This window comes from Eulemur rufifrons, chromosome 18 (genome assembly GCF_041146395.1).
Source record: "Eulemur rufifrons isolate Redbay chromosome 18, OSU_ERuf_1, whole genome shotgun sequence".
NCBI lineage: Eukaryota > Metazoa > Chordata > Mammalia > Primates > Lemuridae > Eulemur > Eulemur rufifrons.
The window spans coordinates 66,416,175-66,436,078 of NC_091000.1; the positions used below are offsets into that span (position 1 = coordinate 66,416,175).

At 41.3% G+C, this 19,904-nt stretch overlaps 2 protein-coding genes across 9 annotated transcripts in view; one reads left to right on the forward strand and one right to left on the reverse strand.

The window, feature by feature from the left end:
* FARS2 (phenylalanyl-tRNA synthetase 2, mitochondrial) overlaps positions 1-2,156 on the reverse strand; it is a 504,609-nt gene extending 502,453 nt beyond the window's left edge. For 3 of the 8 annotated variants that reach the window (XM_069493083.1, XM_069493082.1, XM_069493080.1), the window contains exon 1: positions 2,008-2,156. The gene's annotated coding sequence lies outside the window, so the exon portion shown is untranslated. Of the gene's footprint in view, positions 1-1,544 lie in introns of all 8 variants that reach the window. The other 5 variants (XM_069493077.1, XM_069493076.1, XM_069493081.1 and 2 more) reach the window with 3 other exon arrangements.
* Positions 2,157-2,656: 500 nt separating this feature from the next.
* Positions 2,657-19,904, forward strand: part of LYRM4 (LYR motif containing 4) — a 150,249-nt gene continuing 133,001 nt past the window's right edge. Inside the window, exon 1 of the mRNA XM_069493318.1 lies at positions 2,657-2,940. Within this exon, the coding sequence (XP_069349419.1) occupies positions 2,855-2,940 (86 nt within the window). The 5' untranslated portion in view covers positions 2,657-2,854. The remainder of the gene's footprint in view (positions 2,941-19,904) is intronic.

Here is a 19,904-nt window from a genome sequence, read left to right on the forward strand (position 1 = left end):
AATGCATTTAAATTATAAATTCCTATAAACGGAATCTCTGTTTGAGTTATAGCCCTCAATATATTACAAGAACAGTGTGACATGAACTAACAGGCAGGTTAACCATCTGTTGAAAACACAAATAAAGAAATAAATAAAATTTCAGTGCTCCTCACAATCTCAAACAGAATGAAGATGTGCAAAAATGGAGAGTTAGCTTTGAAATATGATTATTTTTATTAGTCTTTCAAAGCAATGATATCCAACACACAGGTAAATCATTTCAAATAAAATAATAAGGTATTTTTGTGAATATTTAGCTTCAAATTCTAGGAAGCTACCACTTTCCTTACTTCAATATTGCCTGACTGACAGATGACTAGGCTATCCAAACTATTTAAATTTTACATATTTATTTGGAAACATTTTATTTGATGACAATAAAGTTATGTCATTCAGATAAATCAACTATATACATTAATGATTAAATTCCTTGATAATTAGGCATAAAAAGTACATATAGGAATTATTCCAACTCACTTTCAAGATAAAAACAAAATATAATATAATGTAATCTTTATTGTTTTAAACAAGCCAAAATAATTCTTACATTTTTCCTTCTCATTGTGATAGATATAATAGCTTTCTCTATCAGTAACTTGGACTAACGTAGTAGCTTCCCCAAGTGCCTTGTGTCATTTTATATCATCAGCATTCAACAGGGTATCACATTAAAATAGCTCTGGATCTTACTCTATATCAATGTGCAATTCCCTTGGGCTGGGATCCTTTAGGAAATGCCAAAAAACTCAAAATATTAAAAGCGCTTTCAATACATCTGAGGCTAGACTTGTCCAATAACCTGACCAACTCAAAAGTGACAGACCTGCTACCCTGCAAAAATGTCTATTTTGAAACTCACCGATGTATGAGATCTTAAAGAAATCAGACAGGGGGCTTAAAGGGATTTCAATAAAAGTATTTTCTCTTCAATGCCTTTTTTAAAATGCCATTGCATCATGACTAATAAGTATATTTGGATGCAGACACTAGTTTGCAAGTATAATAAAGAACAGGAAGGCCCGGCGGCAGTGGCTCACGCCTGTAATCCCAGTACTCTGGGAGGCCGAGGAGGAAGGACAGCTTGAGCTCAGGAGTTAAGCACCAGCCTGAGCAAGACCCCGTCTCTACTAAAAATACAGAAAATTAGCCAGGCGTCATAGTGTGTGCCAATACTCCCAGCTACTTGGGAGGCTGAGGCAGGAGGATCACTTGAGCCCAGGAGTTTGAGGTTGCTGTGAGCTAGGCTGAAGCCATGGCACTCTAGCCCGGGCAACAGCATGACACGCTGTCTCAAAAAAAAAAAAAAAAAAAAAAAAAAGAACAGTAAGGTCACAGAAGTGCTTCCTGCCCTTAAAGTTTCTGGAAATACGAAGTTGCTTCGATATACAGCAAGCGTTGTTTCAAAACCAGATAAACTAAAACAAACGAGAACACAACTGTGACCCAATGTTCGGGAGAAAGATAGATGTTAATACAAACTTGTTTTTTATGTATAAAGTTACTCCTCACTGTGTTTGGGGAAGAAAAGTGTGGCTCTTCCTAACGATTATATAAAGCAAAATTTCACAATTAAGAGAAGTGCTTTGCAAACACAGTAACTGGAACTGGCTGAGGCTTCCCTGCGCCCAGTCCCACGCTCAAGGATCAGAACGAACTTTATTCACCGCTTTAACAAAGGTGATTCAGAAAAGTTGAAGTCTTCTGAGAAAAGTCACGACAAAAAAACTTGTTCAGCTTCATGCAGCATACCTAAAGCCCTAAAGGTCCCCAATTAATCACCAACGTCCACAGCCCAAGCTGCTACGCCTTTTTTACGCATTTATTAGATTACAAAACCATGTGGATTTCTTTACTTCTAAGCAAAAACGTCCAGAAAAGGGAAAAATCCATGGCCTGTGCAAACTCCCTACCTACCACCCGGCCGCCCACATCGCACCCCTACGCTGCAGCGAGGCTGGCACTCACCCACCGCTCGCCAGGTACCTAGACCCGGGTGTTTCAAAGTCAGAAGTGAGGCAGGCAGGCTCGCTCGGTCCTACGAACAGGGATCTTACACCCCCACCTCAGAGGTACCCGTACAGGCTGGGCGCTGCCATTTTGACAGAAAGTAGGCCCTGCCCCGGAGGCCCCTAAGCCGGTCGCCCTGAGCGGAGCCGGAGCGCCAGGGAGACCGTGGCCCGTCACCCCCACGTCCCTCAAGCCGCGTCCCCCAGCCTGGCACAAGCCGCGAAACCCCGTCCTGCAGACTGGGACGGCCAAAGTCAAATCACCCTTGAAGTCCCGCGCGGCCTCTCAGGCAGCGCCAAGGGCAGCCCCAGCCGGGAAGGCGGGGCTTCAGAGAGGCGCGCGTTCGGTAACCCAGGCAACGAGGCCTCGGGCCTCTGGGAGGTACGACGGGGTGCTGCGCCCGGGGGAGCAAATGTCTCCGCCACGACCCCGAGCGGTTAGCTGAGGCAGTCCGTGGCGGGGCTGCACGCCCTCAGTGCCTGGTCTCCGAGGAGAAACGTGCCTCCATGCGGAGGCAGCCGGTACCTACGCTCCCCCGCCTTCGCGCCGCGCGGAGCGGCTGCTGCGCCCGAGCCTCCCTCTGCGCACCGCCCCCTTAGTTGCCCGCAGCCCTGCCTGCGCCCGCCTCCGAAGCGGCGCCCACCGCGGTCCGCAGCCGTGCTCTAGGCCGAGGCCCGGCCCGCTAGCAAGACCGAGCAGCTGCGTTTTATTTCGTTTGTGATTTTTGCATCGGCTGAAGTTTTGTGGGTTGGGTTAAACTCGGGACCTCCGCGAAGAGGACCCATTTTTTTTTTTTCTTTCCAAAATGGCAGCCTCCAGCCGCGCACAAGTGTTAGATCTGTACCGGGCGATGCTGAGAGAGAGCAAGCATTTCAGCGCCTACAACTACAGGTGACTCGGCGGGTGGTGGGAACTTGGAGGGCCGGGGGCGCCAGCTGCCCCGAATGTCCCCGGGGGGACGGGTAGCCACCGTCCTGCGCTGGCAGCTTCAGGACTGTGACCCGGGCTCCTCCACAAAAAAGCGTGCACCTGCCCACACATGTAGCCCTCTGAAACCTCAGGGGGAGAAGCAGAGGGCTTTACCCTTCGTCGTATCAGGGAAGATGTTCAAATCTTGGGACGTTTTCCCCCAGTATGGATACTTTGGTTCGTGCTCTAGGAGCATGATTAGTGTAATGTTTCTGCGGTGAAAAAAGATGCACGTGAAATCTGCAGTTGGTGAAATTAGAGCCAGTGCGTTGCATAGAAACTTCTCTTGAGAATTGGAAGACTTGCAAGTGGGAGTGGCGGGTCGAGAGCACATGGCCTCAAAGCTGAAGGCACACTCTAGGTCTCCCTTTTATTTCCTAGATGTCTTACTTGTTATAGTTCTTTTGGTTGCAAGAATCAAATCAATTTTTTTAGGGGACGGGGGTGGATACACAAGTAGCAGTAAAGGAAAAAGGGTCTGGCAAGATTTCAGGAGCTGAAAGGTTAGTTTATCCTGGCTCACCAGACAGGGATCCCGCTTATGGGACCTTAACAGCAGGACAGTGAGAAGCTGAATCCTAACATCTTTGATATTGCACACTCACTTTTAACATGATGGCCTCATTGCACTATTTGCGTTTGAGTCACCTGTTCTTTTTCTGTATCTTTTCTCTACTTTAGAGCCTCTGCTTTCACATAGTTTCTGCTTCCTTATAACTTTTTCTTATTTTTTTTTTTTTTTTCCTTGAGACAGCCTCATTCTGTTGCGCGGGCTAGAGTGCAGTGGCGTCAAGCCTAGCTTACAGCAACCTCCAGCTCCTGGGCTGAAGCAATCCTCCTGCCTCAGCCTCCCAAGTAGTTGGTACTACAGGCCTGCATGACCATACCAGGCTAATTTTTTTCTATTTTTAGTTGTCCAGCTAATTTCTTTCTGTTTTTTTAGTAGAGATGGAATCTCGCTCTTGCTGAGGTTGCTCTCGAACTCCTGACCTCAAGCAATCCTCCCACCTCAGCCTCCCAGATTGCTAGGATTGCAGGGGTGAGCCACCACACCCGGCCTGCTTCCTTATAACTTCTGACCCATCGTTACTGTATCTTATGAATTCTCTCTGCATTCTTTCAGATTTGATGTCTTTACTAACTGCCCCATCCTCTCTGAATTTGAGCTATATTCCCAACAGCAAGAATCTGATTGAACCAGCTCATCTCTTTACACCAGACCTCACTTTAGGTGACCGGCCAGCCAATGGACTGGTTGTCATAGGAGCAGAGCTTAACCTTGGAACAGACCTCGTTAGGTAGGCTCCCCTCCACTGGGTATGTGAGCTGCCAGGCCTTGTAATGGGTAACCCCAGAAAAAGGACAGGAATGCTAAGCTTCTCAAGCAAGGACTGTCAGGTTTTTAGATACCTGCCTAGAAAATGTACTACTCATCCTCTAAATTTGAAAACAGCATCTAGGTTATACCTGTAAAGTCATATCCACATAGTCAAGAAACATTTCATAGGAGAGCCTAATTTTACTTAATGACTTTGGCTCTGCAGGGTGAAGGGTATAAACGCTAGTCATACTGGTGGAATTTTTAACAAAAATTACCCAAACATCTAGCACCAAGTCTGAAAATATGCAAGTAAATAAATAAGTTGAAACCTATCAGTTTGGAGGAATACATTTTGTCATTTACACAAGGCCTGGGAATCAGCATGTAATTCACACACTGAAGAAAGAGCAGCAGGGAAAAGGGTATATTTGAGAGCCCATTGTATAAAAGTCAAGTAGGAGCCCTCAGAGACTAAATAAACTTGGACAAGTCACTCAATCTCTGTATTTCAGTTTTCTTGTTTGTAAAATTAGACTGTTGAACTAGACAATCTCTTAACGACCCTTCTATTTCTAAAATTCCATTTGGAAATGATTTATGAGCAATAATGATTTATTCACTTTTTTCAAGTGAATAAATGCCAACTCAACAGGAGTAACTGTAGGAAAATCATTTCAAGGCTATACCTGGTAGAAAGAAAATTGGAAATGAATTTCAGTATAAGCAACTATAAGATAATATACATTTAGGAAAAAAATTGGTCAAATTATACTTTGAGTATATACTTTTAAGTTAAACTTATTATACAAGTGTAAATATGTTATCCAAAGTAATCTGGTAATCATTTTACACTATTGCTTGAAATTATGGGCCTAAAACCAAAGATTCCTACGAGTATCCTCTCCCAAGGTAATAGACTTGTTATAAAATATGCCCTTCTTTGATATTAGGGCTGAATCTTGTGGATTTCAAGGACAGCTGCTCTTCTTCCCTTCTCTCTAATTTCAGCAGCTATTTCCACTGATGACAAATCAATTCATTAACAACATCCATTGATAAATTCTGTGTGCCACTGCTGTTTTATGTTCTTTACATCTATTAACACATTTATTTATGACAACAACCCTGTGACGTAGGTACTCTTTTTATGACCTCAGGCAACTGAGGCACAGAGAGGTTAAGTTACCTATCAGAAGTCACACAGGAAGTGCTGGATAAGCAATCAAAACTAAACTAGTACAAATTTTGAAACAACCTGAGAAGTGTGATGCATAAAGTAATTGCAGTAGTGAAATAAATATTTTGAAACTCTCCTATAAGGAAAAAAGGCCATGTTTTAGTAGCATGTCCTGCTTCTCCAGTCTCTAGCCCAATAAGTCCTACACATGCATACTGCCTTCTGTCACAATGACTTGCAGTTTCTTAAATGTGTCCTCTTGGGCCTCCAGGTCTTTGCAAGTACTGTTGTATCTGGTATGCCCTTTATGTAGAGTATCGCCTCTTCTTTCAAGATTCAACTCAGTCATGACTTTGTCTGAACAAAAGTTTTCCAGATTGCCCCATTCTACAGCCCCTACTTCTGTCCCTCCCCCCACCCAAACGTACACCATTTCTTTTTTTTTTTTTTTTTTTTTTTACCTCAATGCTTCTAAGAAACTTCTCTAGAGCCTACCTAACCCAGTGCTATACCAGGCTCTGGAGACAGAAAGATGGACCTTTTGAACTCAGCAAGGCACCTACCATCAATGGCTTTACAGATGTGTGGGACACAGATATAGAGACAGTTGCATAGACTGTGTTAAGTAAGTGCTGTGACAGAAGTACTCAAAGGATGTAGAATCAAGAAGTGTTCCCAAAAGGTGACATTGGATCAAAGGCATGAAGCAGCATAGTATGCTCAGGTAACAGCAAACAGTAGAATATTGCAGGAGGGTTAAGTGCAATTCAAGGGGTAACAGAGGACATGATTAAGGTTGAGGAGGACCACCTGTTTGAGGCCTTTGAGTCATGCTGAGGAACCCCAACTTTATTCTTGGCTAACAGGCAGCCACTAAAGTGACACGGCCAGATTTGCATTTTCAAAAGTTCACTCTGGCAGCAATGTAGAAAATAATTTTGAGGGGCTGGAGACAGAAACATCAAATGAGAGTTGATTACAAGAGTTCAGAGTAGAGATTAGGACCCTAACAAGGGCAGGAATAGTGGAATAGAGAAAAAGACATATTTGGAATAGATAAATATAGGAATAGAGAAAAAGATATATTTGACAAATCATTAGAAGATAAAGTGGTGAGAACTCAAACGAATGGATTCAGAAATAAGGAAGAATTGAGAATCTAAGCCAAGTCTAGAATGGCATCTAGGTTTCTGGTTAAGCTGAGGCGCAGAGAGGGTGTCAATGTTGTGCCATTAACTGACTTAGGAAATACTGAAATAGCTGGCCTTGTGAAGAGAAGGTTTTTTAGCTCATTTTTAGTCATCTTGAATGAATTTCACCCAGGATGCCCAACAGAGGCAGTTAATCACAGGGGTCTAATGCTCAGAGAAGCTATCAGTGCTGGAGTCGTCACCACCGGCAGAGAGTCACTCTCTATTCTGCATTTTCCTGATTTATAAAATGGGAGTAATAACTTATCCATCTTAAATTATTAAGGCTTAAGTGAACTAATACACATCAAGCACTTGGAATACTGCCTGACAGAGTCTCAATAAGTAAAGTTGGTATTCAGTAAGTAAAATTGTTATAAGTGGAATTAAAACCTCGATATTAGATGAAATCTCGAGGAAGAATACTTACGTTAGTGGTTCCCATCTTGCAGTGATTTTCTTTGGCAATATCTGGAAACATTTTTGGTTGTCACAACTTGGGTAGGGAGTGCTACTGGCACATACGGTCATAGGCCAGGGATGCGCAGGGGACAGCCGCCATTATTATCTGGCCCAAAAGGTCAGTCGTGCCAAGATTGAGAAATCCTAGTTTCCAGTGAGGAAATTAGTGAGCTAAGGATGCTGTTCTAGGGAAATTCAAAATTGAGGAGTTGGCTGAAGAAGCACCCCTAAAGGAAGCCAAGAGTGTAGTTCTGAAACTTACTGGCCTCAGGACCCTTTCACATGCTTAAATACTACTGAGGACCACAAAAAGCTTTTGTTTATGTGAGGCATAATTACCTATATTTATCATATTAGAAATTAAAGCTACCTTTTTAAACACTTATTTTTAAATGAGTTGATAAACATATTACATATTGACATAAATAACGTTTTTTATGAAGGTTAATGAATTTTCTTCTCCAAATATCAGAAAAATGATACTGTTTGACACTTTTGCAAATATCTTTAATGTTTAGTTTCATATATTAATAAGGTGACTGCACGCTTTTATTTGTTTCTGCCTACAATTTGTTGCTATATCACACATCACCAACCATCTGATAAATTCCACTGTATGCTCATAAAAGAACAAGAGTGAAAAGGCAAGAGTCTTCCTGGTACTATGAAAATAGGTTTCCTGGTGGATCCCCAACAAGGTCTTATAGACCCCTCCACCCCATGGTCCCTTGGGTAACTACTGTAGTATCTAAGAAACAGGAAAACAACAAGCAGAGAGAGTGGTGTTGCGGAAGTCAAGACAGTCATACATTTTGGGAAGGCAGTTGTGGTCAGCAGAGTTGCATAAATAAAGAGGGGAATGTGGTGCCTGGATTTGGCAATATAGAGATCTCTGGAACCTTCACCAGAGCAGTATTGTTTGTGGAGTGGTTTTGGCAAAACCCAGATCGTGGGGGTTGAGAAGTGAATCAGAAGTGAGTAAACTGCCACAGTGAGTGTAGACCATGCCTCCCTGCAGCGTGGGATAGCTGCTAGAACAATTCCCCATGACAGGTGAAAAGTGTAACTGAGAGCAAGGTGTTGGGGTTGGTCTTGGACAGAAGGAAGGTGCTTCATTTTCCATCAGTGAAGGAGGTGAGGATAAGTTGGAATATTAGAGGGTGGAAGTTGAGTTGATTCATTCCATGCCTGACAGCCAGTCTCTGGATAAGTTGGAAGATGAGCGGATGTTAAGGAAGCACCTTGTTCTTATCATTATTACAGCACATGTCACACACTGTTACAATTGTTGGTTAATTTTCTCTACCATTCATTCCTTGAAGGCAGAAATTCTGTTTTATCCCTGTTCCTAGTGCTTAGCACAGTACCTATCTAGTATCAACTTATAAATATTTGTTGTTGAAAAGCAGGAGAAAATAGTATTTAGAGATAATTTTATCATAGTCCCTCCTACAGATTAAGAAATATATTACTGCAAAACATGAGAAAAAGCTAAAGTAATGCCCAAATGCATACCAAATGGAATGTCAGAATTCCCTAATTCTTCATCAAATATTTGAGTCTTTATTATATGCATTACAGACTAAGTGTTGGGCAAGGAGCTACAGATCAAGATGAGCCTCTCATTAAGGGTTAAAAGTGGTAAGTCCCATAAGAAATTTATCAGTAAAGCACAAAGGGGGAAAAGTTGTCTAGAGGAGCTGGCCTCCTAAGTGTCGCCTTAACAATAGACATCATTCAGGAGGCTTTTTGGCTATAAGTAATAGGAAGACCTTACACCGGGCTGAAATAAATAGGGGGTTTATTCTTCTCACATAGAAAAGGTCTGGAGGTATGTAGCTGCCAGAGCTGATTTAACAGCTAGATAATGTCAAGATGTCTGTGAGTCTCAGTATTCTTCTCATCCTTATGTCTGATGGCTGCAGACAGCTATTGAAGCTCCAAATATCATCTCCTTATTCAGGCAGGAAGAAGAAAGAAGGGCAACCCCAACCAGGAAAGGGTAAGCTTTTTTTTTTTTTTTTTTTTTTTTTTAAATCAGGAAAAGGTAAACTTTCCTAGAAGCTTTCCAGCAAACTTCTGGTTATGTCTCATTGAACAAACTGTTACATTTGTACCACTAGGTGAAAAGATGCTGAAAAATTATGATATAACTATTCTAGACTCTCCAGTGGAAGATGGCAAAGAGAAAAGGCTTGGGGAGGACTGTGGGTCAGCCAACATCCTGTGACTGCCACAGATGTGGACATGGGGACATTGGGGAAGTAAAATGCAAGGGATGTATTAGAACCAGATGTGGGTAATGGTGGCTGAAGCATTGGATTGAGCTGGATCACATGACTTTAAATGCTGGGTGAAATTGCCAGTAAGTGACAAAACAAGTCTAAAAGCAAAATGAGGCATAGAAAGAAGCAGCAGCTTGACTGAAGTCTCCCAACTGGTCAAGGAGAGAATGGGAATTAGAAGGCCACGGAGCTCCTGGTGCCCTGCTTCCTCTACAGCCCCGCCTTCTTCAGTGGAAGCTTCCCACAACCCATACATCCTCTGACTCAGCCTGCAGAAGTCTGAGACATCAGCCCAAAGAGATTTGTTTCCATAGTTCCTCCTTACAGCTGAAATGGTTAAACATGCTCCCTGGTGTCATAAACGGTAAAATTCCTAAGTGCTGATAAAGATCAGGTCTCAGTTACTATGTACTAGACAACTGAACGAAACATCACTGGAGTCTGTGTTTGCAGTCTTAAGGAAAGTACTAATGATTCATGTTTACAAGTCTGTTCTCTTTTTGAGCCACTGGTACTCTTTAATAAAATTACCAGTTGCAATCCAGACTGAATGGCAAGCTTTTGAGCTGGAACCATGAGCTCTTAGAGAATGTGGAACCAGGCAGCTAGCTCACTCATCGGAGGATTTCCTTCATGTTTATGTATTCGTTGTTGCAAACCTTCCACCTGTGTGCCACAGATTGATCAAGAACGTAAATAGTACCAACCCTAATGTGAATAGTATTAACACCAAGTACCTTTCACTTTCTAAAACAGGGCAGCTACAGTGAAAGCCTTAATGCAAAGTATTCTTCGCACTTTGAACAAATGAACAAAGCCATTTCTTCCTAATATTTCTTGAAAACATACAGTGTGTGTATCTATGTATGTACATATATATGTGTGTGTATATATGTCACTGCAGTGGGGCCTGGGAGTAGATGGAATACAAACACAAGATGGCCCTGCTGTTGTAAGACAAGTATGGTTGGGCATATGAAATATACATATACATATAAGTACAGCTCAAGAAACTTACAGAAGAAACATGCAAATTGAATAGTGCCCAAACAGTAGTGATTTGTAGAAAGTAGTGGGGGAGTTGAGACACATTTCATAATGATGTTTTGGCTGTCACATGTTATAATATAAAAATATTTTTTAAATAACATTGTATTCTATTTTAAGCAGCCAAGTAAGAGTTTTGCTCATTATGAAATGTTGAACAAATCATACATCTCTGTGGAAACTGCTCTGTTTTATTGCAGGATATGTCAGAACACAGTAAAGGAAGGGAAAAATAAAGGAGAAAAAGCCACTTTGTTAAATTTTCTAAGTTCTTCTCAAATTAAGTCTTAGATTTATTGCAAATTTATATTACTGCATTTTGTATATAGCCTGTGGCACTATGTTAGAAAGAACTGTTGTTACTTAACCCCTTCTGCACTGCCCCACAGGCAACTAGAGATAATTCATGTGTGCCTAAAAATAGTTTCTTTGACTTTTGAAAGACTGATTATTCATTATCTTTAAATATGCTATAGTTTCAAAAATTTTTTTTCTCTTATGGTTGCTAAGTTCTGCCATATTAAATGATAATGGTTTTGAAAAGTAAAGATTGTACAGTTAACTTACAGAAGAAAATTTTGAGAAATTCATTTTCAGCAGACTAAATTTTGGGGTGAAAAATAACATATTCTTTTTTCTGTAGATATTAGAGGAACTTGTTGAAAAATCATTAGATCTATATTAGTGGGAAGTGTTAAAAAGTTATTAGATCTATGTGTCACTGCTGATTTGTTGACTTTAGTTTACAAGAGTTTCCAAATATACTTCACCTTGGCCCTTAAATCATTTTAAAACTTATAAAAGTACATACAACAAAATATAATAAAATGAAATAATTGTTATAATTAAAAAATAATAAATGAGGGAATCAAAGCAAAGAGAAAATAAAGGTAGAGAATAAAAGTAAGGAGTAAAGTTAGGCCACAAAAAACAATTATAAGTAAATAGGATTTTCTTAATCTGATATTTTGTTTGTTTTTTTTTTAATTTCTGAATATTATGGGGGTACAAATGCTTTGGTTACATATATTGCCTTTGCACTGCCCAAATCAGAACCACAAGTGAATCTTATGTGTCTCTAAATTATTTGTTGCAGTAGGCTAATATTATTTGTCTCTGCAAAATGTAATTATAATCCATTCTGTTTGAAAATGGCTCTAATGAGCATAGCAGAAAATTGCCTTTTAATGATTCACATCCATAGCCATATGTAGAATTGCTGAGGATGAAAGGTCCTTCATGTCATATCCCTTCTCCTATATGACCCTGTCCTGACACCGGCTCCCACTTCATCAGGATTTACATTTGTGTTAGCATTTATTTTCCCAATTAACTGGTACCTAGACAATTTAGGAAAATCGTAACCTTCAGAAACCAAATTAAGTGATAAAACTAGAGAAATCATACGAGCCAAGCTATGAATTTCTAGATTTAGCAAGGTTCAGCTAAATTAAGGTGAGTCTTCCTGGCTATTGTTTGGATCAGTAAAAGGAATGCCTGGAATAAGGGTTCTTTTCCGCTCGTCTCTACCTGTCTTTAGAAGCAGATTTAAATTTGCCAAGGTTATGGACATAATAGTGTACCACTGTGATATCTGATCATCCATGTGGCTTCATAGGCACTCATTGAATTCTGTTTGACGATATTAATACCTCAGCTATTTTGAGATTTAAAAAAAACAGCTCACAGAAGTAATCTTTCATGACAAATAGATAAACAAAAGTTGCAATGACTACTTGATTCTAGAATTTGTGCCTAATTTTCTTTTCCCCCTTCTTTCCCTAGAAATCGTGACTCCTGAACTAATTTGCCTTATGTGTTGTTTTCGCTGTCATAATTTAGTATCATGAGTGAGGCAATCCTGATTTAGAAAGAGTCTTGACCTTTAAGAAACCTTGGTTCAAATTTTAAGTCAACTATTTTTTTGTTCTGTAACCTTGGTATACGTCATTTACTCCCCTGTGCGTCATCTGTAAATTGAGAATAATAGAGTTGCAACACTTTCTAGCAGAATATTTGGTATTCTAGTAAGTGCTCCAGAATCAGTTCTGTATTTCAGCAAATAAAAGCAAATTAATTACTACATAGTTAACTCTTACACTGGTAGTCCAACTGCCAGATCTTTGAAATTTGTCATAGCTATAATAACAGTCATTTAACCAACTCAGATAAACTTGTTGAATCATATTCTGTACCAGGTATTTATTAGTCCACAGAATTCTACCACTGTAATATGTAGCTTTAATATGATCTTTGTTTGATCCTCCTTCATTCAGCAAACATTTATTGGGTACCTGTCATGTACCAGACTCTTTGCTGCTTGCTGGGGATACAGAGATAAATAAAACATTACTTTTGCCCAAGAGGAGCTTGTAGTTCATTGTATATATGATACATTCTCTGAAAATTTTACCACAGTATGGTGGTTATGTCCTGGTAGAGAAATGAACAGGGTATCATGGGAACAGATAGGAGGGACAGCATAGCCTAATCTGAAAGGGGATTGGAGGTTAAAACAGCAGTGGTGGCTGACCAGAGCTGTAAAGGGTTAGTAGGAATTAGCTGGGGCAGGGGCAGGGGCAGAGGGGGCAGCTGCACAAAACAGTGTAGGTGGTGTTGGGTATAAAGAGCTACCAGCAGTTTGGTGTCGCTGATGGCGTGTGGTGGGAGAAGATGAGGGTGGGACCTCATATAGGCAGGACCACTGATCACAGGGAGCCTTGTGTGCCATGCTAAGGTGCTGGCACATGGTGCCAGGCAGTGAAAAGCCATTCAGGTGTTTAAACCAGATTGCAGATACACCTTTTAGCTAGCTCTCCCCAGATGAGAAAGAGTCAAAGATATGGAGGCCTGTTGGGAGGCAATTGCATTTATTCAGTTTAGTCAAATGGTGGTGAAGGCCTGACTGGAGCAACAGGGACAGTAATGGGGAAAGGGGGGCAGTCTTTGAGGTATGCCGATAAATATTAATAGAATTAGCTGGTCTGAGTGTCTAGTTGAATGTGTTGGGTTAGAGAGAATGAATCAAACTAAGGAGAATATAATTGGAAGAGGGAAAGTCATTCCAAATGAAACATCAGATACAGAGGACAGTGCCTCTTTGGTAGCTTCATGAGAGCATCTGAACGTTTCAGGTACCATCTTAAAGCTTCTATTTGGATCTGGGTGTTAACTCAATCTGCAGCACTCTATATCTGTTTGTATCTCTTTTCTTTATCCAGTTACTATATATCTTTTGTATATTAATATTATTAATTTGTTAATGTTCATCAGTGCTCAGTTGATTATATCTGTTCTCAGTAATTATTTGTTTTATTTAATGGATGGCTGCTACCCTCATTAGATGTCATTAGTGCATCTGTTAGCCTTATATTTATTCTTTTGTTCCTGGGCTAATTTTCTGAGTGGGTTTAATACCCCTGCTTAGATCTAGTTTATTTCAAGTTAACTTATAATATCAATGTATTATACTTATGAATATTACTCTGTTGCATAATTATGCAGTTAATGACTTCATACATTTCTTTCTGCCCATCCACTCAGATATTTTCCCTACATAATTATCCCTCTTCCACATCTGATTCCTAAGAGTGATGTTGTTTTAATCAGAAGTCACTACTCTAGGCAGAAGCATCTCTTAACTAAAATCTCCTTTGCCCTTGACTAAACAAAAAGCTAAATTAAATGAGAAAATAGTTTCTTGCAGCCAGATTGGAGCCAAAAAGAGTCATTGATCGTCTATCCTGGTTCATTTGTCTCTTATTAATTCAATAAATTTTGATTGAGCACTCACTATGTAGGAGGGTCTAGGGTTTGTTTCCTTCCTCCTCAGACTCGGGATAAAAGGCTCCTGGCACTGTGATAGCCTCTGCACTTGTGGGGACACTAACATAGTTGGCAACTTAATGCTTTGGCCCCAGACTAGAAACTCAAAAGGAAGGAAATCCCCAGTCGGATTTATAACCCAACAAAAACAGAGCCTGGTCAGGCAGCTTCTGGAAGGGCTGTTGTTTGTGGGCTCTGCCCACTGTAGGCTCCAGAATCCTGACCACAACAGTCAGTCTCAGCACCTGGTTTAGGCACTTCTCCTTTCCCACATCTGAAGGACTTTATTCACTTGAGCCTCTAACATACCAAAAGGTATATCTGTACTCCCCAGGTCTCTTTGATTGGTCTTTTACTCCTTCCCCTCGTTGTACTTTCCCTGTAATTTTATCACACTCCGTGGTTTCAGTTGCCACCTTTCTTTACTCCCAAGTCTGTTTCCAGCCCAGGCCCCTCTCCCAAGACCCAGATACATTACTCACCTGCCTCCTGCGAGGCCCGCCTCAGAGGTGCACAGGCAACTCACACCACATCCAGCCCTGCCACAGCAAAGCTGGGAACTGGACCTTCATCCTGGACTCCCTCCTAGCCCCAACGTCCCTACATGCTGCCTGGACACCTCTCAGGCCCATCTGTACTCTCCATCCTCACTGCCTTAGCCTCACTACCCAGCCCATCATGACTTCTCACCTGGATGGCTGCGTCCATACACTAACATCGGTCCCCTCTGCATCCTGCCCTGCTCACTGTGAGCTCTCTAAAATGCAGAAGCAACTTACTGAGCTGTGCGCCAGGCACTAGGTTAAGTGTGGGAGTTGGGTGATTTCTGGGAGGAGGGAGTTCAATAGTTTCTTCAGTTTAAAGACCATGTTAGGGGGGGAACAGAGAATTGAACCCAAATCTTTGACTTTGACTCCAGAACCTGCACTCTTTACCCCCTGCTTCATATGTGCCAGTGCTCCCTGTGGCTTTTGGAATAAAATTCATTCTTAGCTCCACATGCCATTCTTGTTCTCCCCGTCTTCCTATCTACTCTTCACTACAGCCACATCAAACTGCTCACATTTTCTTGATGGTACCACGTGACTTCAGGCCTTCATGTGATCACATACTGATTCCTATGTTTGGAACACACTTTCTTCCCTTCTTAGAGCAAATTTCTACTTATCCTTCAAAATCCAGCTAGTAGGTCACTCTCTGAAAACTAACAACACCCTGCTCCCTTATTAAGAATTTTTTAAAAGAAGGAAACAAAAAGGAAAGAACTTTAGTGGCTTCTCATTGCTCTTGGGATAAAGACCAAAATCCTTACCATGGCCTGCACTTCCCTGCCTCTGTGGCCTCATGTCATGTCACCTTCCTATTTGGGGATGCTTTCATCACACTGGCCTTTTGTCAAGGCTCTGCTCCCTCATGCCCACACTGTCCCTCCGTCTTGAAGGTCTTCATTCCCTGCTCACTTGCCTGGACCCCAGTGAAGACACCCCCTAGTCCTGTAAGCTGACAGCCCCATTCACTTCTGCCTAGTGGCATTTACACTACTTGTCATTGTACGTTCATTTTGTATGTGAGCCGTGTTTCCCCCAGCAGTCTAACTTCAGGTTCCAGGAGGTCAAGGTCTTGAGTGTGCTTTTGCTTGTCACTGTCACCCCAACGTCTCTGCCAGGTGGCTGGTGTAAGTCTGTGTGAGCACATGAAGCATATCTGTGGCAGTCCCTCCCTCACCCTCCAGATGCCTGTGCAGTGTCCTGCTGTGGCATGTCACCATCACTCTTGCCACTTTTCATTACACTGTCCTCCTCCGTGGGTGCAGGGACCATGTTTGAGTTGACTGTTTCCCAGTGAGAGCACACTGTAAAAGCAAGGGATGTTGGCTGAGTGAATACTGCGTGCGGTAACCGCTCATTGGCTTATTAACAAGGAAAGGTAAAGGGATTTGGATGAACTACAGGAGTGGCCGTGTTCAGGGTCCAAACTGTCACTCACTTTATTTTCCTTACTTCCTTGTCACATATCTGAATACAGAGGATTCTTACAGAATCTTGGACTCAGATTTGGTTTTCCCAAGCCAAATTTATATTCATCTTTATTTTTTTCCAGAATTTCACCTATCATGTATTCCTAAAAGGTCTTCCTGCAAATGAAGCCAACATGGTTTTTAGTCATTGGTAGCAGTGTCGAGGATGTGTAGTCAAGCAAAGAGCCAACACATGGTCATGCAGTAATGGGATATTTTCCAAGCCACCTCTCTGAGCATGGGGAAGACCATTATCAGGAAGGAGCAGCAGCAGGCCTGCCCCACCCCACCACAGATGCCACCCAGTTCTCTCAGCCACGGGCGCAGCTGCCACCGTAAGTGCAGTGAAGGCTCCACATTCATCCTGGCACCTCTTGTTCCGCACCCCACAGTCAGCGCAGACTGGTTCTTTGTGTCTTGTGTTTTAAAGACTGTGTGTGCTGCCACTACTGTCCTGCCCTCTCAGCGACTCATGCTGGGCGGACATAAAGACAGCAGGTCCCAACCCTCTATGGCAATCTAGGGCAGAACTGCTTACCACAGAGTGAGGCTCTCAAGTTGGGACTATTTCTTCCTGGGTTGAGGCTGAACTCACCAGGTACCCCAGGCAGGAGTCTCTCTTCTCCTTTCCCAACACTCTGCTTTTCTGCCCTTGGCTCTCTGTCCCCTGAGGTCTTCAGATCCTAAGGGAGGAGTAGGGATGGGAGAGGGGCTCTATTTTAGCAATGTCACATCAATAGCATTTTTAGGAAGTACTTAACTTATAATGAGGTTGCATTCTAATAAGGTGAAAATATTGTAAGTCAAAAATATATTTAAGAAAATAGACCTTACCTACCAAACCTCAGATTAGTTAGCCAACCTCAAATGTGCCCAGAAAATTTACATTAGCCCACAGTTGGGCAAAATCATCTAACAGCCTATTTTATAATAAAGCGTTGAATATCTTGTGTAATTTATTGAATACTGTACTGAAAGCGAAAAACAGAATGGTTGTATGGGTATTCAAAGTACAGTTTCTACGGATGCTTATTGCTTTCACACCATAAAGTCAAAAAATCGTAAGTCAGAGACCATCTGTGAACTAAATTCAGAAAACAAGATGTATTGGAAATATAGTATCTTAGAAATCATTTACTTCCCTTTTTAAAAAATAAAAACATAAAGAAAAATTACCCCAAATGTGGAGACAGATGATGAACAAAATTTGGAGTAGGAAGAAGAAAGGTCCATATCCTTGAAAATATCTGCTAATGCAGTGATCATGTACATGGTGTTTTATTAAGATGCCACTATCTTGATGCCAGTGGTCAGAACCAGTGTGTAAGATAATGTATGGAAAAATAAGCCTCTTTGTTTTAATTAATTAAAAATAACTGATATGCAAAAAAACTATTTCTTGTTTCATAATCTATCATATACAGTCATCTCTTGGCAATAATATTATTTCCATAGTAATTAACTTTAATGCACAGTCTCCTAAAAAGCTTCCTATACCTCAGACAGGTAATTACTATCACAGAGAATTGTTTCCCTGCATCCTTCTAACCCTAGGGAATAAGAAGGAATCCGGTGTTTGTTTTCACTGTGTCCTCCATTTTTTCTCCTCCTCTTTAAGAATGGAGGGAAGAGTTATTACCTTTCAGCGCAGGCTGTTTTCATTTTGCAGTTCCTTTATATTTTCATTTGCCAGCCTGGAGAAAAATGTGTTCAGAATATTAGAACGTAAGAAAAGAGAATCTGGTTGATTTATTTCCTATTCTCAGTCTTTCCCATGTGCAAGAGAGTGGGAACCGTGGACAGCAGGTTTAGAAACAGCCTGCTGTGCACCAAGGTCGTGAACATCTCTGGAGTCATGACTGACTGACTCTGTGAAGGAGCAGTGTGAGGAAAAGAAAGCCCGCAGTGGAAACAAAACGCCTGGGTCAAGTGTGGGTGCAGCATGTGGACAAACAGCATTTGCTTTTCAAATTTACCTTTGAAGGATTCGCTTGTGGTCCTTACTGTATTTCCTGTTCTTTAATGGCAGAAATCATGTCCTATTCATATTTTTTTTAATCTCCCATTGGCTTTGCCTATAGCAGGAACATTAATAAAAAGTATAAGCCAGCAAATTATGCATGAGAGAATTGTGTGTGAAGGCTTTGTAATCTATAAACCACTTATAAATTAAGATAGTAGTAATATGGTTGGAAGCATTTGAGGGTTTCTTATTTAGGTTGAAATGTCTTATTTTATGGCCTTGTTAAAGAAGCTGAAGGCCTTTATTAGAATCCCAATATTCCTGCGACCAACCAATGTCATGTATCGTTATTTGGCATCCAATTATCCCCAGTCCCTATTTTCCTCTCTTTTATCCTTGTGGACAGTAACTTTTTGACAAAGACTTTGCTATATAACATATGCCTGTGAGCCATATTCATTCAGTTAATAAACATTTACTGAGCTTCCACTAGGTACCAGGCACTGGAGATACAGCAGGGAGTGGAACTTACCAAATTTCTGCTTTCATGGAGCTTACATTCTCATAAAATCGTATTACAACAGAGGCTTCCAATACTTTTGATTACTAAATCCACTGGAAGTAGTAGTCTCATAAATGCCTTTGCTGCATAAAATTATGTACTATACTGAGGCTGTTATAGTTTGTTTCCAGGGTACAAAAGCATTAGAAGAATTGGTTTCATTCAAATTCTGATGAAAACTCTTGTAATGTTAATAAAGTCTGTACTTAACAATGAGGCTGTTGACTGCCTTGGGGTATCTCTTCCATACTCACCCAAATTCCCTAGTGTTTGGTGGTAGGGGAAGAAGAAATGGTAGCTCAAAAATGAATTAACTTTGAGCACATGCTATGTATCAAGCACTCTATATGTTAGGACTTTAATATACATTAGAATCACTACAAAATAGGCATTATTAGTCCATTTTACAAATACAATAGTAATATTAATAACTCTTTTTTTATTTATGCATTTCCAGACACATTAGGCCCATTCTTGCATTATCTCGTTTAATCGTCATAAAAACTCTCCGAAGCAGGCACTTTCATTTCCCGCATTTTGCAAATGAGGAAGCTGCAGCATAGAGTCGAAGTAGCAAACCTAAAACTGAAAATCACACTCAGGTGGAGTCAGGTTTACACCTTTACACCTGAGTTCATCACCAGCACTTTTCCGCACGTTCCACGTTGATTCAGGCAGGTGGCAGCCTGCTGTCCCTATACCTCCCTCTGCATCTTTGCATGTGCTGCTTTACATAAGACACAGACTGGCATGTTCTAATGTCCTGCCAGATGGGTGTGTGAAAGCTGTCTATGAACCCCTGAGCTACTGGTGGCATCCAGTGACTCTTTTTCTATATTTGCTTCCTCTTGACTTCTGGATTCTCCAAATTCAGAATTTGGACTCTGGTTGTTATTCCCTAAGTAATAAGTTGTATTTCCTTGGCAGTCCTTCCTTTCCCGGGCCTTGCTCACAACACTACAACCCCCACTGAATACTACTACTGAGAGTTTACAGTCCTGTGTGTAGGGAGATGGAAGCACCTGAGTACTTTGCCC